Here is a 19,825-nt window from a genome sequence, read left to right as displayed (position 1 = left end):
GGTGCTAGTGCGCATGGGCATCGGCTCCATCCTTAGATTGTTTTGCCATAGTAGGGTTAGATGGAGTAGTGTAGTAGAATACATAAAGATATGCCAATGTATCTAAATAAGATAATGTTGGGACAGACACAGGTTTCCAGGGAGGGCATGTACCACTCTGCAGCCCTCTATGCCAAGAACAGATGCATACTGGTAAGTAGCATATTCCGTTCGAGGCATATGGGCTGCAGATGGTACATTTATGAATAGATTATACAGCAGTTACCTCCCTAGCGGTGGTCACCCGTGTCTGTCGCAACTGTTTGAAATAGAGTTTTTAATACAGCTTGGCCCACTCTGGCTTGTTGTGTAGCCTGCACATCAACACAGTAGTGCTTTGTAAAGGTATGTGGTGTAGACCAAGTTGCTGCTCTACATATGTCATCTAGGGGAATGTTCCCTAAGAATGCCATAGATGCTCCTAGCTTACGTGTAGAATGAGCTCTAGGAGGAACAGTTAATGTTCTCTTTGCTTTTATGTAACATATTTGTATACATCTTACAATCCATCTAGCGATGCCTGCTTTAGAGATGGGATTGCCTTTATGTGTTGGGGAAAATGCTACAAATAGTTGTTTAGTTTTCCTGAAATCTTGTGTCCTTTCTATGTAGTACAAAATGGCCCTTTTGACATCTAGTGTATGTAGGGCCCTTTCTGCTACCGTCTGTGGCTTTGGGAAAAAGACTGGTAGTTCCACCGGTTGATTGATGTGAAATGCTGAAATTACTTTAGGCAAGAACTTTGGGTTTGTTCTAAGAACCACTTTATTCTGATGTAATTGTAGGAATGGTTCTTGTATTGTCAGTGCCTGTAATTCACTTACTCTCCTGAGTGAGGTAATGGCTATAAGAAAGGCCACCTTCCATGTAAGGAATTGTATTTCGCACCTATGCATAGGTTCGAAAGGTGGTCCCATTAGTCTGGTGAGTACTACATTGAGGTTCCAGACCGGTGAAGGTGGTAATCTTGGTGGAATGACTCTTTTAAGGCCTTCCATGAAGGCTTTTATCGCTGGCACTCTAAACAGGGATATGTGCTGCCTGTTTTGTAGGTACGCTGCTATAGCTGCTAGATGTACTCTGATAGATGTATACGCGAGATTACATTGCTGTAAGTGTAGTAAGTAGCAAATAATCTCCTTTGTTGATACGTCCAGAGGGTTGATATTATTAGTGGTACAGTATATAGCAAACCTCTTCCACTTAGCTGCGTAGCATGCCCTGGTGGTGGGACGTCGCGCTTGCTTAATTATCTCCATGCAATTTGGGGGTAGATCTAAGTACCCAAATTCTAGGATTTCAGGAGCCAGATCGCTAGTTTCAGTTGTGTGGGACCTGGGTGCATTATTTCTCCATGGTTCTGTGTAAGGTGCATGGGTCGAATTCTTAGCTTTTGGTGTGGCACTTGTGAGAGTTGCAAGAGCGTGGTGAACCACGGTTGTCTTGCCCACGTGGGTGCTACTAGTATCATGGTCATGGAGTGTTGTTGCAGCTTTCTGACCACTAATGGGATTAGTGGGAGAGGGGGAAAAGCGTATGCAAATTTGTTGGACCAATTTATCCATAACGCATTGCCCTGCGACAGGTGGTGTGGGTACCTGGACGCGAAGCTTTGGCATTTTGCGTTCTGATGAGTGGCAAATAGGTCTATCTCTGGTTGTCCCCATCTTTGGAAGAATGGTTGCAGTATTTGTTGGTGCAGTTCCCATTCGTGTATTTGTTCCGACTGTCTGCTTAAGATGTCTGCTATCTGGTTTTGAACTCCTGGTAGGTGTTCTGCTAACAGATAGATGTTTTGAGGAATGGCCCATCTCCAAATTTCCTGCGCTAGTCTGGATAGTTGGAGAGAGTGCGTCCCCCCCCTGTTTTTGAATATAATACATTGCTGTCATGTTGTCTGTTCTGATCAGGACTGCTTTGTTGGTAACGTGCATTTGAAAGGCTTTTAATGCTAGAAACACTGCTAGTAGTTCTAGATGATTGATGTGCAGCCTTCTCTCCTGCACACTCCATCTTCCTTGTACTGTATATTTCTCCATATGCGCTCCCCATCCTGTGAGCGATGCGTCCGCTGTTATTGTCACCTGTGGAATTGGTTCTAGGAACGACCGCCCCTTGGCAATGTTTGTTGTGTTCCACCACTTCAGAGAGCGGTGTGTGCGGTCGTCTACCAACACCAGATCTGTAATCTGTCCTTGAGCCTGATTCCACTGTGTCGCTAAACATTCTTGTAGCGGACGCATTTGTAGTTTGGCATATGGTATTAGCAGTATGCAGGATGACATCATTCCTAATAGCTGCATGAACACTCTTGCTGTTAGTGAGTGTTGTGGCTGAAATCTTTGAATGATTGTAAGCATTGTCTGGATCCTGACTGGATTGGGGTATACTTTGGCTTTTTCTGTGTCTATAGTAGCCCCTAAATATTGTTGAACCTTGCTTGGTTGCAGGTGTGACTTTGTGTAGTTCACAGTGAACCCTAGTTGGTGTAGCATGTGAATTGTCTTCTGTGTGTTCTGAAGACATTCTTCTTGTGACTTGGCCTTTATTAGCCAGTCGTCCAAGTATGGGAAGACATGTATCTGTTGTCTTCTTAGGTGGGCAGCAACCACTGCTAAGCATTTTGTGAACACCCTTGGTGCCGTCGTGACACCAAACTGAAGGACTTTGAACTGATAGTGTTTTCCTTCTACCACAAACCTTAGGTATTTCCTGTGGGCTTTGTGAATAGGGATATGAAAGTAAGCGTCTTTTAGATCCAGTGTAGAAAGAAAGTCCCCTTTCTTCAGTAAAGGAAGTACTTGTTGGAGCGTGACCATGTGGAAATGTTCCGAATTTATGTATGCGTTGAGAGGTCTTAGGTCTAGTATTGGCTTTAGAGACCCGTCCTTTTTGGGGATTAGGAAGTATAGGGAGTATACTCCTGTCCCTTGTTGTTGCTTTGAAACCTTCTCTATGGCATGCTTTTGTAGCAGAGATAGTACGTCTTGTTTTAACAGTGTTAAGTGATCTTGTTTCATTGGACGCTGTTTGGGGGGGATGTTTGGTGGGGTAGATGTGAGTTCCAGGCAATAACCATGTTGGATAATTTGTCTCACCCACCTGTCTGATGTGATGTTTTCCCAGACAGGTAGGAACTGTGATAGGCGTCCCCCGACCGGTGTTATATGGTCTGGGGGGAGCTGTATGAAGTCACTGCTTTGGGGTTGGAGAGTTGCGGTTGTTGTTGTTTCCACGACCTCTACCCTTGTTGTTGTTACCACGACCTCTACCCTTGTTGTTGTTACCTCTGTAACTACCTCTAGAATTACCTCTGGGTGATGTCGGTGTAAAAGAGGTTTGTTGCTGGCTTGTACCTGTATTTTTGGATCCTCCTCTATAGGTGGATCTACGAAAGGAACCTCTTTGGGTCGGCTGTTGCAATGCTCCCATTGATTTAGCCGTTTCCGTATCCTTTTTCATCTTTTCTAAGGCCTCATCTGTCCCTGTGCCGAAAAGTGTTTTCTCATCAAAAGGTTGGTTCAGTAATGAAGTTTGCACCTCTTGTTTGAACCCTGAGCCATGCAGGTCTCCCTAACATAACGCTTGTGTTTATGGATCTTGCTGCAGTGTCTGCCGCGTCTAGGGCGCACTTGATTGAAGTGTTAGTAATTAACTTCCCTTCCTGTATGAGTTGATCTGCCCTCTTTTGATGTTCTTTAGGGAGATGTGTGAGGAGTTTTTCTAACTCATCATAATGCGCTCTGTCATACCTTGCAAGTAGTGCTTGTGTATTAGCTATGCGCCAGCTGTTTGCCGCTTGAGATGCTACTCTCTTGCCAGAGGCATCTATTAGCTTAGACTCTTTGTCAGGAGGCGGAGCTTCTCCTGTAGATAAAGAGTTTGCTCTCTTACGAGCGTTTGTGACCACTAGTGAGTCTAGAGGAATCTGTCCTTTGATGAATATTGGGTCTTTTGGAGCTGCCCTATATTTCTTATCAATTCTTGGGTTCAGTACCCTAGCCCTCACTGGTTCTTTGAATATCTCTGATGTGTGATTGAGAAGGCCCTTAAGCATTGGTAGTGTTCCTGATGTTCTTTGTGCAGCGGGTAGTGTTTCTAATAGGAAATCCTCTATTTGAGGTTCTGCATGTAGTTCTACCTTGTGGTATTTTGCTGCTCTATTAAGGAGTTGCGCAAACCCAGTATTATCATCAGGAGGTGAAGGTTTTGACGGATACAATTCAGGGTCGTTATCGTTATCTGACCCTACATTGTACTGTTCCCATGGGTCTGCCTCCTCTGGGATTGTGTCTTCATCATCCCCAGGATGTTCTCCCTCCCCTGTGTCACTTTCTACGTCTGTTGTAGGTGTAGATGGTAGTGTGGGAGGAATAGTTGTTCTATTGTGAGGAGTAGGTGAAGAGGGTGAGTCTCTAGGTTGTGGAGAAGGGGGAGGAGTTGTATTTGTCCCCATTGTTCTCTTCTTCGGAGGAGTCTTGTCGTCCGATTGTTCATTTTTCCTCTTTTTAGGTAGTTCTGTGACTACCTTGCCAGTTTGTGGATCAATAAACAGAGTCTTTTGTTTAGGATCGGTTTTATATTCCTGTGTCGGTACCGCAGTTTTCGGGTCCAACAGGTGTTTTTTCTTCTGGCTGTCCATTTGTATTTTCGGTACCGAGATTTTGTTCGGATCCGATGTTTTCGGTGTCGAGTGTGTCTTCGGTGTCGAGGGTGTTTTCGACGTCGAAGCGTGTTTCGGTGCCGACATGGACTGTTTCGACTTCGAGCTGTCCTTGATATGGAGCTTCGGTGTCGATGTCGGGGTGGGTCGTTTATCAGAACCACCATGATGGGAGACCGAGTGTTTCGGTTTCGGTTTCTTTGCCGGGCCCGAAGGCGGGGCGTCTGAAACTTTTTTCGGTTGTCTGACCGGGCTCGAGGGCGGGGTCGACACCGTGCGGGGTCTGTTCTTTGGTAAAGGGACGTCGTCACTCACGGTTTGTTGGACGTCGATTTCCTCGACGTCGGACTCGTCCGCTTCTGACCCCGCCTCGTCGCCCTCTTCTTCCTCCTCTTCTGGGTGCTGGTGCTGGTCCTCGAACAGCTCCGGGATTGCTTGTGACTGCATTCTCGATACCTAGTGTCTTCGGGCTTGACGGTTTCTAATCGTCGATTTTGAGGAAAATGCTGCACAGGCCTCACAGTCCCTGGATTCGTGTTCAGGGGACAAGCAGAGGTTGCACACCTCGTGTAGGTCCTTGTGTGGGAACTTAGCACCACACGTTGGACATTTTTTGAATGGAGTCCTTTCCATGGACTCCGGGCTGGACTACGTCGAGCTGGTCTTCTCGTAGTAGTTGTTCTTCGAAACGCGTCGAGATGGAAGTGTAGTCGCGTTTGATAACAATACCGTCGAATTGGAGATGGTTACGCGCCGAATTGTCTTTATCGAAGTCGATCCGGAGCGCTTCGATCCTCATCCGAACCCGATGGCGGAAAAAAACAATCTAAGGATGGAGCCGATGCCCATGCGCACTAGCACCCAGAGGAGGAGTCATCGATGACGACAAAGACTTCTCCAGAAGAAAAACAAAGTGCAATCATCCGAGCCCAACACCAGATGGCGATCTATTCATAAATGTACCATCTGCAGCCCATATGCCTCGAACTCATCGTTATCAAAAGTTTACGGTCTGTACATTTTTGCATTTTAGCCTTTTAGGTCCTTTGCTGTACAATATTATGTACATTTAGTAGGTTTCTTTACATTGAGTCTACAAAGACTGGAACGCTTCGGGAAGAAAATTTTCTTTTCTGCCAGTCTAGCAATGCCGTTGGTGAACACTGCATGCCTTGTGGGCAGTTATTTCCATTCGATATGGGAAATGGTTGCACAGGTGCTGCTCAGAGTTTTGGAGGAGGACTGGATTCTGCTTTACCAAGCTATTTCAGATGGGAGAGATGCGGCGAAGTTCACCATCCGCTGTGGCTTGGACACGACAGACTCACGAGGCAGAGCGGTTTCCTCGACAGTAGGCGTCCGGTACCAAACCTGGCTGAGGACTATTTTCAGGGGATGTCCACGTAAATCTTATGGGCATGACCTTTGATGCCTCACGTCTCTTAGGAGACCAAGCAGATATAGCGATTGAACATTTTAAGGATTGGCAGGCTAGGGCCAAGTCCTTAGGCCTCACCACAATATCCTGGCCTCTTAATGCTGCTTGCTCCTTTCATGGGGCTGCCAACCCTGCTCCAGCCAGAGTCCCTCAAGTTGAGCAACCTCTGCGTGCTGTGGATACAGTTCACCCGGCCCCCAAGGTTCCGGCAGCCAGAAGTCAAGCCAAGCCAAGCCATCCCATCATCCCCTCCTCCACCACAAAACCGTTCTAGTCCGATCCCCTTGGATCATACATGTCTGGATGATGGTAGGGTACACCATCACCTTCACCACTGATAGGACATCACCTTGGACAGGTGGGTGTTGCAAATAGTCCGAAGATGCTACTCCCTCCCCTTCAACACTACCCCTCCATCCATGCCTCCAGCTTACGATTGGCTGATGGAGGATCACCTTGCTCTACTCCGCGATGAAGTCAAGACTCTCTTGGCCAAGAGAGCTGTAAAGGGGGTTCCTGGGCCAGAAACATGCTGAGGTTTATTCCTGCTATTTTCTGGTTCCAAAGAAGGATGGAGGCCTTCGTCCTATTCTTGACTCTAGAGCCCTCAACTACTTCCTTAAGAAGAAGTTCAAGATGCTCAGTCTTGATCAAGTCCTGTCTGCCCAGAACTCAGGAGACTGAATGGTAGTATTGGACTTGCAGGACGCCTATTTCCATATCCCCATCCTGCCTGCCTACAGTCGCTACCTGCGGTTTGCATTCCACGAGCACTTGGTTTGCCATGCTCAACTTTGGCCTCCACCAAGGTGATGGCGGTGGTCACAGCCCATATGCGAATATCAGGGGTTCCAGTCTTCCCCTGTCTCAACGACTGGTTGCTGAAAGCAGGCTTGTCTCAAGCAGTTGTCTCCCACCTCCACACTACGGCAAACCTGCACTTGCTGGGGTTCAATAACTATGTGCCAAAATCCCATCTGACTCCTGCTCAGACGCTCCCTTTCATCGGAGCAATTCTGGACACACTGCAGTTGCAGTCCAGTATTTTCAGGCTATGATACATATGTTTCAGCCTCTATCCTGGATTTCTGTGAGAAGGACTCAGACTGTTGGGCCTCATGCATCCTGCTAGTGGACCATGCCACTTGTGGGACCTGAAGTTCCAATGGGCACAGCATCAGGGAAATATCGCTGACCTGGGTCAGATTTTGGAGGGCACCGTGAAAGACCTGCATTGGTGGCTAACAAACCCTGATTGGGCCAGAGGCTAACCCTCTCCATTCCCCACCCAGATCTCAAAGTAGTGATGGATGCGTCTCTTCTGGGATGGGGCAGCCATCTGGGGGCGGTGGAGATCCGAGGACTCCACATCAACCTGTTGGAGGTTCAAGCAATCCGATTGGCACTGAAAGCCTTTATACCATCCATCAAGGAAAGGCTAGTTCAGGTGTTCACTGACAACACTACTGCCATGTGGTACAGCAACAAACAGAGTGGTGTGGGGTCATGGACCCTCCGTCAAGAGGCCCTGCGTCTCTGGACCTGGCTGGAATAATAGGGCATTACCCTGGTGGTTCAACATCTGGCCGGTTCTCTGAACTCCAGTGTGTATGAACTCAGTCGACGCTGCCTTGTGGGTCACGGGTGGCGTCTGCATCCGGAAGTGGTGCAAGGACTCTTTCAGCGGTGGGCAGAGCCTTTGTTAGATCTGTTTGCCTCTAAAAAGAATGCACAATGTCAGCAGTTTGCGTGTTGGAGTTTCCAAGGCGGCTCCTGCTGGGTGACACTTTTCAGCACGAGTGGAGCACAGGCCTCCTATATGCCTTTCCGCCCTTACCACTCCTGCCCAGAGTGCTCAAGAAGATCAGGAGCGACCAAACACAAGTCGTTCTTGGGGCTCCGGACTGGGCATGGAGAGTCTGATATCCCAAGATTCTAGCAATGAGTATCAATCCTTCGATCAGGCTGCCCCTTCGGGAGGATCTTCTATCGCAGCAGCAGGGGAGGGTTTTCCACCCCAACCTGTCTGCTCAGGAGATTGAGCAGTGAGAGTTGACAGCTTTTGACCTTCTTGCCGAAATCTACAAATATTGTACAGAAAGGTCTATTGACCCCCTTTTCTGCCTCGCTGTCAGATGTTCTCCTGTTTATTCTTGCTTTGGCCCAGTAGGGCTCTGCTCTGGGCACTCTGATGGGCCACTGTCGGCCCTATTTGCCTTTCTTCGGCTGCCAGATCAGCCTTCACTTTTTAAATCCCCTCTTGTGCTGATATTTTTGAAGGGGCTAACCCATTTGTTTCCCCCTTCCCCTTTTGTTATGCCAAATTGGGACCATAACTTGGTTCTTACCTTTTTGATGTGCGCACCGTTTGAGCCGCTGCACAACTGCCCTCTACGGCTGCTCACTATCAAAACAGCCTTTTTGGTGGCAATAACATCTGCCAGGAGGGTAAGTAAACTGCTGGCACTGTCATCTTAGCCTCCTTACCTGGCCATCTTTCCGGGCAAAGTTGTACTCCGGACTAAAGCATTTTTTCTGCCTAAGGTGGTAACACCCTTCCATATGGGACAGTCTGTTACTCTGCCCACTTTCTATGCCCCTCTGCATCCTTCTAAGGAAGAGGAGCGTCTCCACCATTAGGACCCAAGAAGTGCATTATCATTCTACCTTGATTGCACCAAAGAGTTCCGGGTGGATGGCCAACTCTTTAGAGGGTATGTGGGAGCAAAGAAGGGGTGTGTTGTCCAAAAGAGGACCAGATCACTGGGTTATCCTCTGTATCAAAATCTTATACCTTAGCAAAGAAACAAGGAGAAGTGGAGAAGTGTGGCTCACTGGTTAGAAGCGGCAGTCCCTGATGCAGAGGTCTGGCCCGGGACCAGGGTTCAATTCCCGACGCGGCAGGGTCTTGGGCTCAATGTCCGCGGACTCAATAATTCTCGCCTAAGTGCCTACTCTAATCATGGGTCCCACTCTGCAACTCTGGGCAATAGCTTGCTTAATCTCCACAATGGCCCCATTAGCGCTGGGATGCCTGGCTTCACCTTGGGGATGCCCAGTAGGGAGCATCTCACAGGGAAAGCCAGGAAGGGTTCCACAGCGGTATACAGCGCCAGGATGCCCCGAGATGGGGCGGCAGTGCGCTTTACAAGTATACCTACATTTACAAACACCTGAAGGTCTTGGGGCCCATTATACTAGGCCAAAGTCAGCCACCATGGTGCCCCAGCGTGGTGTCCCAATTGCTGATATATGCCAAGCGGCCACGTGGGAAATCTCTGCACACGTTCGCCAATCACTATTGCCTGGATTTTCAGGGCCTGTTTGGCCGCTCTGTCTTGCAGGATTTTCTGGTTTAAAGCTTTTCTGCAGTCCCTCCTCCAGGGAAGGTATTGCTTGGGTATATGTTTAAAGATAAGGAAGTTGCGGCTAGAGGTCTCTATCAGATGGACAAGTTACTTACCTTCCGTAACGTCTTATCTGGTAGAGACATGATCTAGCTGCAGATTCCTAACCGACTCACCCATCCTCCCCGCACTGCTTAACTGTTTTTAGTGTCTGGGTTGCTCCCCTTCAGGGCCCTAGTTGCTTTTTAACACACCATGGTCACTCACTTCATGGCTCTGCGAATCTGGCGTGGAATGTTGTGAAAAGTACTGACGTCAGCGTGCCAGAGAGACGGTTTTATTGAGGACGCGGTTGTCACGCAGAGTTGACCGATGCAATCTACCGGCACGCACGGGTACTGCTATCAAAAATCTTCCGGATCCAGCCTGATGCCTGGAAGTTCAAAGGTAAGGAGTCTACGGCTAGATTGTGTCTCTACCAGATAAGGCGTTAACATAGGTAAGTAACTGGTTATAAATATTGTGATAGTGAGGGAACTGTTAGGAAATGTTTTAAAATTAATGATACTCTTGCTGTAGATATGAAACTGTATTGAACGTGATAATGTTATTTTTTACAAATGCCAATAAAACATATATTTTTAAAAAACAACAAAGGTAAGTAACTTGTCCGTTAGGTTTTTAATTTACTGCACTTCATTTAATGAACACTGGCTTCTCTTCTTGCAGAGTTTGGAACAAGCATTTATCAACCAAGACCAGGCTGTAGCTGCTCAACAAGGTGCTGTTCTTAATTTAGCTGGTGTAGGGAGCTTCATGCCACCTCAAGCAGCTGGTATGTATCTGACCAACATCCCTATGTAATAGGTTTCATACTGGAACAGAGTGCAGAGATTTCAGCATAACTTTTACACTTGATAATCTTGGTAAGATGCAAAAAAAAAAAATGCAATCATTTGTTTAAGCATGTGCAGTCTGTGCCTTGCTAAATCTGATAAATAAAAAACTGCTTGAAATTTACGCAAGAGCTTTGATACAAAACTTGAATTATGCCCTAAAGTCCAGTATGAGGTACTGTGTTTCATGTCTCCGGCACTTCCATTATCTAACTGCATGTATCAACTAACAAACGTTCCTAGTGTGTGCATCTATTTGACATAGTTTCTAATAGATTCCACTGATCCCTTTTCTATTCCTCATGTCTACCTTTCCTGACCTGCCTGCTCTCCCCTTCTCCTTTCCGTAGTGTTGTCTCAACCCGGCTCTGCCGTGAACAGACCCGGGCAAGGCCTTCCTCAGCAGAGACTCCAGCTCTCCTCTGCCTTACAAGAGCAGCAGCAACAGGTCTTGCAGCAGCAACAGATACAAGTAATCCAGCAACTTCTCTGAGTATCCAAAACTAGATTTTATGGCACCACACCTTTCTCAGAGAACTCTGAAGAATATTATTCTGGACCCATAGACCTCTTGGTGCTAAAAATTAATGCTGCCCCTTTGGTTTTTATTAATTGTCTCTCTATCAGAGATAAAGACATTCTGGCCATTGAACTACTAAGGAACTAGAGGTTTTTAAAGTTCTCGATCAAGTTGGAGCACTTTTTAAACCCTTTAACAACATTCAAGTCGTGATAGTGGCACATGAAAGGAGCTATGCCAGGCGTGACTGCATTCTAAAATGCAAGCAGCTACACATCAGGCCATTCGACAGATAATTGCTGTGGTGGGGAAAAAGCTGCAACAAGGCATTGGATTGGTGGATTCATTCTCATTGATGGAGACAGAGCGACTACCTCTGCTTCCATAGTGAAGGGGTTAGCTGGATTTGCATATTTACTGCAGCAAATGCAACAGATATTAAAGGAGCACTTTTCACTAAAGTTGTGAGGCTTCTTCATTGGTGATTTGAGACAGTCCCCTGAGCAGGCTCCTGTGCCACAGTCGCTGCTTGAATATATCCATTGTCTCAGTATGTGATATTCCCCCTTCCCTTCAGTTCTTTAGATTCCATATTCTTACTTATTCATGTCATTATGTGTTGATTAAATAAGTAATTGCGTTCTTCTTCATCCCCATGACAGCAGTTGCAATTCTTGCAGCAGCAAATGGCTATGGCAGCAGCACAAACAGCTCAGCAACGACATCACCATTCCGACAGCCAATCAAAAAGTAAAAAGAAGCGAACCACATCGAACGATTCTAAATCCTGATGTTTTCATATTCTCTTCTACCGAGAAAGGAAAAAAACTCGCAAAGTATTTTTAAGGGGGAAGGCAGAAGAAGATTTTTTTAATCAGTGTTTTTAGAACTTAAGATGACAAGAAGGACATGAATATGGAAAATCATGCCTGATATCACGGGCTGCACTTCCAGCATTTCGAAAGTGGAAGTCGGCAATAATCACCTCACTAGGGAACAGTGAGTGATCGCAAGCACATGGATATATATAATACATATTTTTTTTTTTAACAGTGCAGTTTTGTTGCCATGCCAGGCATCTGTGATGTGTAACAGACATAAGTGAAAAAGACTGCGTAGCAATGGCATTTTCTTTATTTAGTACAAAAGTATCGTGATTAATTTTTTTATAAGTCTGTTTTAAAATACAAAAAATGAAAATAATCTTGTGTCTTCTTTATTTTGCCTTAATACTTTCCATTATTTTATCGATTAGCGTCTTAACTTCTTTGTGCCTTGTGATAGCTCGACTAATACAATCCTGAAGATTTTCGCCCGTGAGGGGACTGCCACCTGAAAAAACATATAGAGTAAGGTCACACGTTTGCATACATCTCCTTGATTCACTTTGATCAAAGTAATTGTACATGTCATCCCATCCAACATGTTACCACAAATTACAGTAAATATGCATGGTATTCTGGAATGATGCAATTCAGTGATGCTACGATCATTTGAAGTTTAAGATAGGCATATTGGTGTGCATTTTTTTGTACCTTTTCTATTAATGTATGCTTTGTAGTAACAAGTTTCCCCAGTAAATGCTTGGTAATACCACTGGCAAAAGGACATCATTCCAGTTTGAGATTACTGGTGTTTTCAGTGAGGTACGCTATGCCTCGGTTTTCTGATGCTTGCTCATTTAATTTAGAATGGAGGCTGGACACATTTTCGTTGAAAAGTCAGGGACATGTTGCTAGAGAAGTTTATCAAATGGCCATTAGTTCTGTTATATTAACAGGAGTTTCATAAAGGTCAGCGTACTACCCACAAATACCTAAGAGGATGAGTGTGGATCAGAAAACTACACCCGTACTGGCCCCAAGCGGATATTCCTATTGGCAACTCTATAAAGACTAGTTTTTTTTTTTTTTTCCCTGGCTGGACGGAAGCAGAAGGTCTCCTCTTTAACGGGGATGTTTCTTTTTGCCTCTGCTTTAGGTCAGTTTAGTAGTCACCGTTCCAATGCTGATGAATCTTTATGCCAAAGAACAGGCTTAGATATTCCTTTTTTTCAGGACTCCAGTTCAGTTTACTAGAGGTACGACTCCGAGATAATTTTTAATACAAACTAAGCACTGACCATATATGACTGTGCTGGTGATAGTGTATTACAATTCATTGATGGTTATTGAATTAGCTTTTTGCTTTTAAGAAAGCCATTCAATGCATTTACTCCAAGGTTCTTTGTAGAAAACAAACAACATGGGGTTAGCTGCATCATTTATATGACCTGAGCTGCAGATTCCTTACCTTAGAATTATCCCTAGGCGTCCGATTGGATACGGAAATTTTTCATGAGCAGTATCCCTGCGCACTAGTACCTGGTATAATTTGGCTCCGCGTGCCATTGTCCGCACTGGAAGTGACTTCTGCAGTGTCTATATTGGCACCACAACAGTGTGCTGGCATCAATTGTTTTCTATCCGTGCCAGCCATTGCAGATCTGGAAAAAGCTATCCCCCAGTCATTTTTTGACTGATCTTTTTCAACTTTTTGTGGACTTTTAAAAATTTCTCCTGGTATGGCAGGCATGTTCACTCGAAAGCTGGCTTTAAGCCCTGCGGTGCCCGTCACCAACAGATGTCAGTGACGGACCAGCATCGTGTCTCATCCGATGTCTTGAGCGCACCACGATGTAAAGACAGCATTGACTACTGTACCATGCACCCCAAAGATTTGAGGGAGTGGTCCCTCAAGCTCCTAGCCACTCAATGTGCGATCCCGGCCGAGAGGAAAGTCTAAGGATCGGCAGCGGACCCTTCGGCGCAGTCTACGCTGTCCCGGCAAGTCCCACAAAAGAAAGAGTAAGAAGCCAAAGAGGCCTTTGACTTCCCCATGTGCGTCAGTCATCCGACGAGACGAGGGGCTTAGCTCCGCGGTTTAGCCTGGGCTGGCTCTGCGCCTCCTCGAGTTTCTGGGAGCCGGAGCGACACCCCGCCCAACTCTGCAAGTTTTATGAGGCCATGTACCTCCTATTTGGACATCTTGTCTCCACTGACACGCCTTTGGGAAACACGTTAGTTATAGATTCCTTACCTTAGAATTACCCCCAGGCATCAGGCTGGATCCGGAAAGTTCTCGTCAGAAGGTAGCGTCGGTTGGCTCCGCATCCGTCATTGGCGTTGTTGTCGTGGTCGCCGGGATGACGTCGCAGCAGCTACTTAGACGCTGCCCTTGCGTGCTGTCGTCAGTTCTTTCTTTTTCCGCGCCAGCCAGCGCAGATCCGGAGAGAGTGGTACCTCCAGTCACTTTTTCACTGACTTTTTTCTCGATGTTTGTCGTCGTCTTTTCTGAGTCAATCGACTCCTGGTGCACGAGGGATGGCCGCTTTCAAGGCCTGCGGTTCCTGTACCAGACTGATGTCTGTTACAAATCCGCACCGCGTGTGTCTCTTTTGCCTGGAGCGTGACCACAACCCTAAGTCGTGTTCCGACTGGCAGTCGATAGTGCAGAAAGTTTTGCGGGAGCGGTCCTGAAAGTTGCTTGAGCGCCAGCAGTCGGCTCTGTGCCGTTCGGGGTCCCGGTCGCAAGGGGGGTAGAGGGACAGGTTGTGGAGCCACCACCACTCGTCCAAGTCATCGAAGTCTTTGCACTCGGGGTCGGGCAAGTCCAAGCACAAAAAAAAGTAGAAGCGTCGTCGCTCTTTGACTTCTCCCAGTCGGTCAGCTGACGTGATGTGGGCGGTGTCTTTCCCGCGTCTCAGCGCACGGAGCCTGAGGAGTCGACTCTGGGCTTCCCTCCCTTCCCGGGAGCGACTCCCGTGCATCTTGGTACGTTCTACAAAGAAATGCATGCCATCTTTGGGCGACACGAACCGGCAGGCGCGCCTTCGAGCATGCAAGATTCTTTAGGGCGGTCCTAGGGCTTCTCTGCCGTCGGCTCTGACCCTGGCGCCGCCAGGCCTCCGTGGATCTAGGCCTGGGTCCGATCGGCGCCGGTTGACCTATTACACCGCAACCAATGCCGCTTCCTCCGGCACCACAACTGACGCCGGTCGTGTCCCTGGCCGGTGCCGACCGCGGCCTCCTTCCAGAAGTGGAACCGAAGCCGGCGTTGTCCGACGCCGGATCGTAGAGGTTTTTTTTGTGTCCCTGTTCACTCCTGGGGTTCCTATTCTCCCACATTGGCAACCTGAGGAGGAGGGCTGGGAGAAGTCAGGTGACCCTTTAACTGATTAGATGGAATCTGTGCAGGACTGGAGGATGCCAGTGGTCTTGACACCTCTCTGGACCTTGGCATTTTGTCTCCTCCTACCGTGGCTACGGAGGAGGGAGCGTCATGCGCAGTAGTGTTGCAGCAGCCTCCAAACCCTCCTAGTCTGACCTTTCAGGCCCATCAAGTGCCAGTGGGTGTCAGGATTCACCATCACCTACCTTAGTGGCACATCATCACGTCAGACAGGTGGGTTTTGCAAATAGTCCGAAGAGGCTACTCCCTCCCCTTCAAGACTAGCCCTCCAGCCATTTCACAACGATACCACCGCATGTCGGAGGATCATCTGGCCCTTCTCCAGCAGGAAGTTACAGCTCTCTTGGCCAAGGGGGCCATCGTGCGCATTCCTGTCCCAGAAGTAGGTTGTGGTTGTTATTCCCACTACTTTCTGGTCCCCAAGAAAGAGAAGGGCCTGCGTCCTAACTTGGATATCAGGTACATCACCGCTTCCTCAAGTTGAAGATGTTGACGCTTGCTCAGGTCTGGTCTGCCCTCGACCTGGAAGACTGGATGGTAGCGTTGGACTTGCAAGACGCTTCTTTTCACATCCCCATCCTGCCGGCCCACCGGCGTTACCTACAGTCCACGGTAGGCCACGAGTATTTTCAATTTACCTTGCTCCCCTTTGGCCTTACTAGCGCCCCTCGGGTGTTCACGAAAGTGATTGCGGTGGTCACAGCTCATCTGGGCAGATCAGGGGTTTCAGTCTTCGCCTATCTCAACGACTGGATGTTGAAGGCGGACTCGCCCCAGGCAGTCGTCTCCCACCTACAGACTACAGCTGACCTCCTGCATTCGTTGGGGTTTTCCATCAATGTGCCGAAGTCACACCTGATTCTCTCTCAGAAGCTCCTCTTCATCGGAGCAGTTCTGGACACGACGCGGTTTCAAGTCTATCCTCCCAAACAGCGAGTCCAGGATATTCAGGCTAAGATTCCGATCTTTCAGCCTCTCTACTGGGTTTCGGTCAGAATGACCCTGAGGCTGCTGGGCCTCATGGCCTCGTGCTGGTCGATCATGCCAGATGGCATATGCGGACTCTGCAGTGGGACCTGAAGTTCCAGTGGGTGCAGCATCAGGGGAATCTGTTGGATTGGGCACGAAGAGTATGGTATCCCAAGCTGCTCAACATGGCCTTCGACCCTCCGATCAGACTGCCTCTTCGGGAGGATCTTCTGTCGCAGCAGCAGGGGAAGGTCCTCCACCTTGACCTGTCCAGCTTCCACCTCCTTGTGTGGAGATTGAGTGGTGGCAGATGATGTCTTTCGACCTGCCTCCTGAAGTCTGTGATGTAATCTTGGCAGCCAGGCGTCCCTCCACTAGGTATACCCCTGCCGGTGGAACAAGTTTGTGGCATGGTGCACAGCAAAAGCTGTGGATACCCTTTATGCCCCTCTTTCTGAAGTTATCTTGTTCCTTCTTTCTTTAGCTCAGTAGGGCTCTGCTCTGGGCACTATCCAGGGCTATCTTTCGGCCATGTCTGCCTTCCTTCAGCTTCCAGATCAGCCGTCCCTTTTCAAGTCCCTGGTTGTAAATCGTTTCTTGAGAGGCATAACTCATCTTTTTCCCTCCTATTCCTTTTGTTATGCCTCAGTAGGACTCTAACCTGGTTCTAACTTATTTAATGTGCGCTCCCTTTGAGCCACTTCACAACTGTCCTTTGAGGCTCCTGACTCTCAAAACTGCGTTCCTGGTGGCCATCACCTCTGCCAGACGAGTGAGTGAGCTCCAGGTGCTTTCTTCTAAGGCTCCTTTTCTTTCTGTGCATCCAGACCAAGTTGTCCTTAAGACTCTTCCATCCTTCCTGCCCAAGGTTGTTACTACCTTCCACATTGGGCACACTATCACTTTGCCCACCATCTTTCCTCCTCCTTCGAAGGAGGAAGAGGCGCTCCACCGTCTGGACCAAAAACGTGCACTTTCCTTTTATTTGGATCGCCCCAAACAGTTTCGGTGGATGACCAGCTCTTTGTTGGGTGCGTGGGCGCCAAGAAAGGGCGGGCGGTACAAGAGTGGACTATATTTCGATGGGTTGGCTTGTGTATCAAAGCCTGTTATTCTTTATCAAAGAAGGAGCCTCCAGTGGGACTGCGCGCCCATTCCACCAGGGCGACGGCAGCCACTACTGCTTTGGGAAGGGGAGTTCCTCTGAATTACATTTGTCAGGCAGCTACTTGGGCTTCGTTGCACACCTTTACCAAACACTACTGCCTTGACAATGAAGTCCAGAGAGACAGCTTCTTTGGCCGTTCTGTTCTCCAGGACTTTCTGGTGTGATTTTGGTTCGCAGACCCACCCCCGGGGTTGGTATTGCTTGGGTATGTAGCCTAAGGTAAGGAATCTATAACCAACGTGTTTCTTTCAGATGAACAAGTTACTTACCTACGGTAAGGATATATATCTGTAAGAAACATTAGTTAGTTCTAGATGCCTTACTGCCCCACCCATCCTCCCCGTTCTGCAATCTGATTTCTAGGGTTAAGGACATCCTTTCAGGGCCCTAGTTTTGAGCATCAGTGGTCAGTGTCTTGCATGGCTGAGTTTCTGGCACGGAAACTAGTGTACAGAACTAACATCAGCGCTCGAGGGCGGCGTCTAAGTAGCTGCTGCAACGTCATACCGGCGACCACGACGCAAACAACAGACGCGGAGCCAACCGATACCATCTTCCGACGCGCAGAGGTACTGCTGACAAACACTTTCTGGATCCAGTCTAACGCCTGGGGGTAATTCGAAGGTAAGGAATCTACAACTTACTAATGTTTCTTGCACATATATTGTTATTGAAGGGAAGTAAATTGTTCATCTAGTTGCATATTCCTTAGTGACCCACCCATCCTTCCTGCTCTGCAAACAAATTTCTAGAGTCAAGGTTGTTTCCCTTTCAGGGCCCTCGTTTTCCACACCAGTGATCAGAATTCTTTGTGACTCTGTGCTCCTGGCATGGAAAGTTGTGAAAAGAAACTGATGTCAGCATGCTGGGGTAGCACCTATATGGGTACTGCACACGCCACTTCTAAAAGAACGGGAGGCCAAGCTTTTTATGGCAAAGGCAAAGAAGGAAGGAAGAGGACGTAAAAGATCAAAGGCTAAGTCGTCGACGTCGCGGAAACACAAGGGGAGACATGGTTCTCGGCGCCGTTCATCGAAGGGTAAGGCTTCGAGGTCACCTTTGCGGCACCTCGACGTCGTCAGAAAGACTTGGTGTCTCCTTCGCAATCTCCTCGGGTGACTCCGGAGAGATCTCCTTCTCCAAAAGGCACCCCGGTGCAGTCTCCGTCACCGAGGGGTTCGCCGGATTCAGAAGGGCTTGCCAGTTCAGGATGTTCCTTCTCCTGTACACAAGATTGAACCTGTGGCTCTGCCAGTGGATTCGGCTGTTCCGACTTTGGATGCTACTCGTGTGGATGCTGACTCGACCCCATATCCACAGTTTCCAACTCCAGGTTCGGATTCAACGCATTTTTTAAATGCAATGTATGGAGTATTTTCTAAGGCAGCCTTCGCCTCCAGAGCAACTTCAGGTCCTGTGGGTCTGCTGGCCTTCAATTTGGGCGTGCCTCAGTACTATGCCCGGGCACCCTTCGTGCCTTTCATGCTGACGGCGCCGCCATGGCAGTTTCTGGCACCGAGATTGACAACACCATATATGGAGTCCCCGGCACCGTCTGGTGGGCCTTCCTCTCTGCCTCATACAGCGCCTATTCCACCTTCGGATCCTCCTTCGACGTCAGCTCTGGAGCTGTCGGCGTGGCGCCGCCGATGCCGCAATCAAGGCTTCGGTCAAGGAGAAAGGTATGGAGGCTGTTGGAGGAAGAACAGTATCAGAGAGAGGAAGTTGATGAGGAGGAATCTGTGGATGAATTCGAAGGAATTCAGGAGGCTAGTGGACTGGACCCCTGAGTGGGAACTTTCTTCGTCAAAGGCTTCTCCGCCTCAAGAGGTAGCTCCTTATCATACAGTCATAAGAAAGGCTGCGGAGCTTTTGGACTTACAATTACCTACTGCTGAGTATAGGCCGACTTTGCTCACTGAAGTCTTACATTCGCCTTCTTCAATAGTTGAGCCTTTATTGCCCTTTAATGAGGCTTTAACTGAGCCTATCATGGAAGTGTGGGCGTAAACCTCTCTTCTCCTGCTGTATCTAAATCTGTGGCATGAAGCTATAGAACTGCTCCAGGAGACCCTCCTTTTCTTTCTTCTCATCCATCTTCAGAAAGTTTGGTGGTACAGGCATCCTGCTCTAAAAAAAATCTTCAGGCTCCTGCCGACAGAGACCCTAAGAAGTTGGAGCAATCGGCTAAATAAGGTCTTTTCATCATCTAGCATGGCACTAAAATCAACCAATGCTACTTCTTTATTGGGCGGTTATATACATGCTTTGATTGATCCGGCGAAGCAATTGGCACCCAAGTTGCCTGATGAAGAGCGGGGAAATTTTATTGCGGATCTGCCGGATGCTCAGGTTGCTGCTCAACAGATTATTCAATCTGGCCTGGATACTGTGTATTCAGTGGCCAGAGTTATGAGTTCCTCCATAGTTACCAGGAGACAGGCTTCGCTTAGATACTCTGGATTTTACCCGGATGTTCAGGCTACCCTTCTTGATTTACCCTTTGATGGTTCAAAACTTTTCGGGGAGAAGGCTGATTCTGCGCTTCAAAGGTT

At 48.0% G+C, this 19,825-nt stretch overlaps 2 protein-coding genes across 9 annotated transcripts in view; one reads left to right on the top strand and one right to left on the bottom strand.

Moving 5' to 3' along the window:
• The window catches only part of SUPT20H (SPT20 homolog, SAGA complex component), a 404,514-nt gene extending 392,515 nt beyond the window's left edge, over positions 1 to 11,999 (top strand). For 5 of the 7 annotated variants that reach the window (XM_078657195.1, XM_078657196.1, XM_078657192.1 and 2 more), the window contains exons 24-26: positions 10,217 to 10,322; positions 10,734 to 10,855; positions 11,566 to 11,999. In XM_078657195.1, the coding sequence (XP_078513321.1) occupies positions 10,217 to 10,322; positions 10,734 to 10,855; positions 11,566 to 11,694 (357 nt within the window). In that variant the 3' untranslated portion in view covers positions 11,695 to 11,999. The remainder of the gene's footprint in view (positions 1 to 10,216; positions 10,323 to 10,733; positions 10,856 to 11,565) is intronic. The other 2 variants (XM_078657198.1, XM_078657197.1) reach the window with 1 other exon arrangement.
• A 20-nt stretch (positions 12,000 to 12,019) lies between these two features.
• Positions 12,020 to 19,825, bottom strand: part of EXOSC8 (exosome component 8) — a 238,937-nt gene continuing 231,131 nt past the window's right edge. For both annotated transcript variants that reach the window (XM_078657200.1, XM_078657199.1), the window contains exon 11: positions 12,020 to 12,235. In XM_078657200.1, the coding sequence (XP_078513326.1) occupies positions 12,120 to 12,235 (116 nt within the window). In that variant the 3' untranslated portion in view covers positions 12,020 to 12,119. The remainder of the gene's footprint in view (positions 12,236 to 19,825) is intronic.

This window comes from Lissotriton helveticus, chromosome 8 (assembly GCF_964261635.1).
Source record: "Lissotriton helveticus chromosome 8, aLisHel1.1, whole genome shotgun sequence".
Classification (NCBI taxonomy): domain Eukaryota; kingdom Metazoa; phylum Chordata; class Amphibia; order Caudata; family Salamandridae; genus Lissotriton; species Lissotriton helveticus.
Note: the sequence above shows the minus strand (reverse complement) of the source record. Positions and strands in the feature narration are given on the sequence as shown.